This window comes from Pundamilia nyererei, unplaced genomic scaffold (genome assembly GCF_000239375.1).
Source record: "Pundamilia nyererei isolate P.nyererei 1_Seehausen unplaced genomic scaffold, PunNye1.0 scaffold00002, whole genome shotgun sequence".
NCBI lineage: Eukaryota > Metazoa > Chordata > Actinopteri > Cichliformes > Cichlidae > Pundamilia > Pundamilia nyererei.
In genome coordinates, this window is record NW_005187403.1 from 9,137,334 (window position 1) to 9,144,779 (window position 7,446).

The 7,446-nt window shown below is 38.3% G+C and overlaps 1 protein-coding gene across 1 annotated transcript; it reads left to right on the forward strand.

Annotated features, from left to right (window-relative positions):
* The first annotated feature begins 233 nt into the window (after window positions 1-233).
* Window positions 234-1,273, forward strand: cmlc1 (cardiac myosin light chain-1). Its single transcript, XM_005720440.2, has one exon. It carries the CDS (start codon window positions 296-298, stop codon window positions 902-904), a length of 609 nt encoding a protein of 202 aa, XP_005720497.1. The 5' UTR covers window positions 234-295; the 3' UTR covers window positions 905-1,273.
* Window positions 1,274-7,446: the final 6,173 nt, after the last annotated feature.

A 7,446-nucleotide genomic window follows, 5' to 3' on the forward strand; every position in this document is an offset into this window, starting at 1 on the left:
AGAGAGACAGAACATTTTCGGGCTAATGCAACTGGACCCTCACTAATGACAGCAAATAGCCCTGTTGGTTAGATGACAGCAGCTGAGAACAATACTTAATGTTGACATCACTTGCTATGCGGATCTATTTTGGGTTTCTTCCTTTTATAGTGTGGTGGCTGAAATTGTTGTCTAGCCCCCTAGACAAAGCACATATAAAAGCCTTGAAAGAGGAGTTCCGGGATCACTTTCTATCTGCTCAGGCTCTTGTTCATTTCTCAGCAAGCGTCAGCTCGCCACTGAATTGCCTTGCAACATGCCACCAAAGAAGATTGAACCAAAGAAACCTGAACCCAAAAAGCCAGAGCCTAAGAAAGATGCAGCTCCAGCTGCTAAGCCAGCGCCACCTCCAGAGCCACAGCCTGAGCCACCCAAGGAGCCTGAGTTTGACCCCAAAAGCGTCACTCTTGAGTTCACTGCTGACCAGATTGACGAGTTCAAGGAAGCCTTCACCTTGTTTGACCGCACACCAACTGGAGAAATGAAGATCACATATGCCCAGTGTGGGGATGTCATGCGAGCTCTGGGCCAGAACCCAACTAATGCAGATGTGCTGAAAGTGCTTGGTAAACCACGACCAGAGGACATGAGTACTAAAATGGTGGATTTTGAGACCTTCTTGCCCATGCTGCAGCATATCTCCCGCGCAAAAGATCAGGGCAACTTTGAGGATTTTGTTGAAGGGCTGAGGGTTTTTGACAAGGAAGGCAACGGTACCATCATGGGAGCAGAGCTGCGTCATGTGCTGGCAACACTAGGAGAGAGGATGACAGAAGATGAAGTGGATAGATTGATGGCTGGACAGGAGGATGCAAATGGATGTATCAATTATGCCTCCTTTGTAAAGCACATTCTCTCTGGCTGAAAATGGACATTTAATCAAAAAGACTTAATTTTACAGAATTTCTTTCTATATTTGACCAGTTAAAGGTGATTTTGTCATTAACGCTGTGACATGTTGCATGTTAATTCAGTGAAGTCCCAGTCAAAGAATGAGGACTTACATAAAGGAAAATCAACGAATAAAGGAAATATGATCACAATCTGCCTCATGAATGTAATTTAAATACACCCATCCTTTTAAATTTGATGAGATAACCATGGGAGCTTGAGAATGCCAATGCAAGTGATAATTTAATGTGCATTCAACTTCTCATATCAACTGTGTTAATGTGATTAGTCCAAAGTACTGTGTGAACATACACACATATACAGGATTTATCTACACCTCAAAATAAAACATATTTTGTTCTACTGACAAAAAGTTTTAAAATGAGTATGCTTGTCATTGTGGTTAAGATTCAGTTGCAGTGAACCAAGCCGCGCACACACACATACACACACACACACACACACACAACCACACGCACAGACAGAGAGAGACGAATCCAGTTTCCTCTGAAAATTGCAAGTACCAGGACCTTTCTTCCTCATCACTTTTGCAGTGGCTGATAAATCTTCCGTTTAAATCAGTGAATTAAACCTGCATGGCCTTTCTCAGTGAATCATATATAAGTATGTTTAGCTTGAAATTTTTATTTTAAAAAAACACTTTGTAGGATTTAGTTGTCTCTAGCATTGAGTTACAGATTCTACCCAACTCCCTTACCGATCCCCTTCCAAGCGTGTAAGTGAACCTGCGTTGGCCTTGTCGGGAGCAAGCGGTTTATCCACCAAAGCGTTTAAGCTCTGGGCACGTTTTATCAAGTTAAATTAAAACTAGTGGCACTATGTTTTAGGAGTGAGACTAGACCCTAAAAAGAGCAGATAAATCAAACAAAGACTGGGACCAATAGGTGTCCATTTCTGACTTTAGTTTAATACAAAGGCTGCTTTGGAAGATTGGTGCAGTTATGTCCTAGATTTGTTATATTAAAAAAAAAGTTTTCAGTAATAATAATGACATAGTAAGTAATTATTTACAAATAATAATTATCAGTATGAACTCACCCGTCGCATCTTAAACACTTTAAGATTATAATAAATAACTTTTGGTTCTCTAATGATTCTAAATCAGAACAGACACAAGTGTTGGGCCACTCCTGTTTCCTTTTTTCTTCATTACCTAGGAACCCCCATCAACATAGCACACAGACCAATGAACATAGAGAAATAGATATGCTCACTACCAAGAGGCATTATTAAAAATTCCATTTTCCATTGCCGTATCTACTCCTTTTTATATACTATGTTCTGACACTTTACAAAGATGAAGGTAGAAAATGTGTTTTTTGTTTAAATTAGCAATCCCTCCATGGGTCTTACTTGTGTATTAGTTGGTATGCCTATTGGTAAAAGGAAAATGCTTTTTAAGAAAAAAAAAAAAGAATTGATTGGTGAGTATTTGTTTGTGGCTTTTTTTTTTTTTCATGGATCCCAAAAATTTTTTACGTGCTACAGGTAGCCGCTAATGGTTACATGGGTAGCAACATGGGTATCATTAAAAGCATTGCTACTTTACAAAGCAATACGAAATCTTAAGAAAGCACTATTGAACACCAATTATACATTTATACCACTAGGAACACTAAGTTGGTTAACAGGCAAGCAGACATTGGCTGACTGAGTAGAAATAAAATGCCAGCTGGCTGACAGCTTTAAAGCAACATGTGTGTCCCAGATACATTCTAGTTTGTACCATCTTCTGTCGCTCTCCCTTTTTGTCTTCTTCGTTTCTTCTTGTTGTAAAGCAGGTCTTTGGGGTGGGGGGTTCTAGAGGTGTTTGTGTATCCACCAGCTACCAGATAATGACCAATATTGTTAGCTGCTAAGCGCTTTTGGGTTTGTTTGCTTACCTGCGTATGTATTTCAGCTTTGCCATAAATCAGAAATAACTTAGCGTGGGACAAATCCAGCCTGGTGGCAGGCTGGTGGTACAGTATAGTGAAAGAATCTCAGCAGTGATGGTGTAATTTTTCTATGTCTATTACAAAGAGCAAAAGAGATTTCATAACAAAAAATGAACACAAAATCTAATGTCAAGCTTTCTCAGTGTCTCCTTCTAATTATACATATCCAAAACAAACCAAATAAGAAATATTCTAGAGACACCAGTGACATGCCCAAAGTAACTCAACTGACTTCTTTTGATGCCGACTCTTCTGTTGCTCTGCTCTGAGCCCCTCTCAAATTACAGAGTCTCTCACACTCAAGGATATGGTCTACACAATCTTTAGAGGAAGCTCATTTTCTCCTTTTCTGCCCATGATTCCTGTGTTTGTGGCCATAGAATCAAGATCAACCATTAGACCATGCAAAGTCAAGCTTAGTGGTCACACTCAGCTTTTTCTTAACATCTCCAGACGCTAGTCTGTCTGTTCATCTTGCAATCTACTCTTCCACTACTATTGACAGCCTTGAAATTCTCCACTTGAGGCAGTAACACATCCCCATTCCAAAGTAGGCAATCCACACTTTTTCTGTCTCAGATCTATGGCCCTTGATAAGGAGATTTCCGATCTCCTCCTCAACTGCAAGGTGAAAGCTGCAGAATGTTGCTCATGAAGCTGAAATGATCAAATCATCTGCAAAAAGTGGCAACATGAATCTGACACCACGCTGACCTGTGGTACTAGCCAATTTTCTTTTCTTAGAAACCACAAAAATAAACATCCTGTAATCTTGCAGGCTTTGTTTGTTCTGGCCATTTGAAGTTCATTTAACTTAAATCAATTTAAGGAAGATGGGTAGCAGATAATGAAATGAGAAATACTAAAATGTGAAAATCAGTTGTCTTTCCTTTTAATTACTTGAAATTTCCCCCCAAAATCTATCCTGTAAAGTTATACTTACAAGGATTCCCCTTGAATTAATTTCGATATTGAATTTTGATATTCAGTGTGTGATACACTTTAGAAGCTATTTTTGTTTAACTGTAAAAGAAGTAGAAAGATGCAGCTAAAGAGGCAGAAGTGGCACTTACTCTATGCAGCTGTCAAGCGCATGCAAAGGAGGCTCTAAGTGCACTGGGCATCCAGCTCCATAACTGTATGAGAGCCAGCCAGTAATTTAGACCCATCATGATTAATCAGCAGCTGTTAGCTTTAAAGTCCTTTGTCAAATATGTGAAGCTCTTGGCTAAAAGGATTCACCAGCTTGTGTATTCATGCTTTACTTTAAGGTTTGCTGTAGGGGGCATTCCCTGTGCAAAACGTGGAAGCAACATAGTAAATATTAGTGTTAGAAAGGTGATGCTGCTGTTATAATTTTATAGCCATAATTTTTGCCACCGCTGTAGCTTTGGAGTGCATAATATTAAAATGTCAGACATACAAACTGCTCTCTGCATAGCTTGAGAAGCCCAGGTGGCGGCATAAAACATCAAGTACACACACAAGCACTCAAACTGAAATATCAAGTAGCAATATTTTGTCTCATTTAAAGTGGTAATTTGTGAGATCTTCATACTATACCAAGGGTGGCATGTGGTGTTTGGTGCCAAACAGTTTTGTTTTTCCTTTCTCTTTCTGTTTTATTGTAGCAGTACAGTGTTACATTTAGTTTTGGTTAAAAACATGTAATGACTGGTTTAAATTACTCTCATAAAAAGAGATTTTTACTGAGAAAGAACGAAAGAAAGAAGTTTTCATGTCCTTTTATTGAGGGATTTTATTCTTTATTCAAGATCCATTTGATACTTTTTTGAAGACTTGATTTGGAGTTTACCATGTGACAACTTATCATCTGGAACACTTGAACTGGCATTTGAACACTATCTCTCTATCTCTCTAAATCACACTTAGATATGATTTGAGATTGAGGTATCACTGTATCAGTCCACTAGAAGGACCCATGAAAAGATGGTCATATTGTGGTCATAATGAGAAGGACATGGTCAGCAACAACACTCAGGTAGCCTCTGGCATTTAAATGATGCTCAGTCAGTCTTAACCTAAGATGTGCACAGAGAATATCCCCCACACTATCACACTAAGACCATACTAAGCTGTTGCTGGAAGGTAGGATTAACACATGCTTTCATGTGGTTTACACCAAATTTTGACCATACCATTCCAATGTCACAGCAAAAATTCTGACTGATCAGACTTCCAATCTTTTGTTATTTTATTTTGGTGACCCCATTCAAAGTCAAGCATCTGTGTCCTGTTCTTAGCTGACAGGAGCGGCAACCAGCATGTTCCTCTGTTGCTGTAGTTTATCTGCTGCAAGATTTGATATGTTGTGTGTTCAGAGTTGTTCTTATGAGCACCTTAATTGCCTTCCTATCAGCTTGAATAAGACCATTCTACTCTGACCTCTGGCATCAACAATGCGTTTTCGCCCAGAGAACTGCTGCTTGCTGGATATTTTTCTCTTTTTTGGCACATTCTCTGTAAACCCTAGATTGGTTGTGTGTGAAAATCCCAGTTGATCAGCAGTTTATGAAACCTCAGACCAACCCCTCTGGCACCAAAAGCCATGCCATGTTCAAAGTCACTTAAATCACCTTTCTTCCCCATTATGACGCTTGGTTTGAGCAAGTTGACTTAACCACGACACACACGCAATAATGCATTGAACTGCTGTCATGTGATTGCCTGATTAGATATCTGGGATGATGAAAGCTGAACAGGTGTACCTAACAAACTGTGCAGTGAATCTCTTATCTTGCAGTGTCAACTAATTCTCTTCAGGGTTTCCTCTTGATAGCTTTCAAAAACATTATACTTACATGTGTTATCCCCACAAGTAATGTTCCTAATTACTGAAACCTTGTGTACTGTTGCCATAGAAACCACCAGCCCCAGCTCTGCTGATATTGATATTGTAATGCACAGCACCACCAAGCTTCTTAACACTAATGACATTCGAATAAATGTGTCCTGTTGTCTGATAAGAATTAGGAAATCATGCCAATGCGTCACTTAAAAGAAATTACAGCATAGATATGTAATGCACCGCTTCTTGGTTTAAGACTGATTCTGTTCATAAATTATATTGTTATCTTTTCCTTAAGCTTTTGAGCTCTTAAAACAAAACAGTCATGAGGATTAATCAAATATATGCTATACTCCTGGGGCAAGCGCATACAAAATCGGTGTATTAACTACATCAATTAAACACTTTAGAATGATTTGTGAAGTATTCCTTTTTAATTAAAACAGCAAGACAGTTATAAATGTGGCCCATTAGCAGAGGGAAGGTAAAGATGTGGGTGAAAAACATAAATCTGTAAAAAGCATGACAAATTTGATAGGTAAAAAGTTAGGATCACTGTTTTAATCAATGAGGATAAACACAAACAGATATTTTTATCTTTTATTTCATATATGTGAAAACATATTACTTGACTGACCACAGAATATGTTCTGTTTTTATTCACAACATCAATATAGTGAGACCCTTCAATTAGCCTTTTAACACAGTCTTGTTTTTAGAATACTCCACACAAAACCTCTATAAACAGTCTCTATCCTCAAAGCTTCATTTCATTACCACTCATTCAACACATACTGTGTCCAGGAATCAATACTTCTTCACCTTGTGCGGAACAGCAGCTAGATTTGATGGAGGGCCAAGGACAATAACAAGGAGTGTCTAAACTTGCTTCTTACAAACATGTGAGCTCAACATTTTAACTGATCAGAGTAAGAGAAATCCAGAGCGGGGTAAACACCCCTTGTGAAGTGTACATACACAGAGAGGCTATTTGGGTAGGATTGGATGTACACCTTAGGATTCTGTTTTGGGAATGAGTGTAACTATCCCCCATGTAACAGTACAGTAGAGTTTATTTTGGTATTTTTCAGTTAAACTCCAAAAAAACATACAAATATTAAAAATAACAAATATTTTCTGTGAAAATGGTAATGGAATGGAAAAAGGTAATGGTTTGATGTCAGTCGGTACATTTTTTTCTAAATAAATAAACTTTAAAATTTACTCCATATGTTTTTAAAATATGTCTTAATGACAGTGTGTATTTGCTTTCTAGAATGCTGAGAGGCAACAGAGACCATAATAATTAACCTTATTTGTCTAAATTTCAGGCAAGAAGGCTGAACCTAGTGTATGTTTGTGTGGTTTCTTTCAAGCCATTATGACTTGAAAATGTATTAGTGTGCCTAATGAACCTGCGTGCCATCTTGTAGGCAGCAGCCCACTCCCATTTATTTTAATCTCTATTGCCTTAAACTGAAATTCAAATGGTACAAATGGCTATGCACACCAGGCAAATAGTTAAAATCTCTTTGACTCCACAATTGTATAATACTTTAGCTGTCCAAGAAATAAATTATTTCATTCTTCTTTTGATTTCTTTTCTCTCTGCTGCCATGTGTGACCATAAGGCCTGTAACAATGTCTCCTGTAGAGGTGTCTCCTTTGCCGTATTCAGTTGTGTAAGGGGCCTTTGGCAATAAATAAAATCACTGTCATGCAGTACGTGTGTGTGTGTGTGTGTGTGTG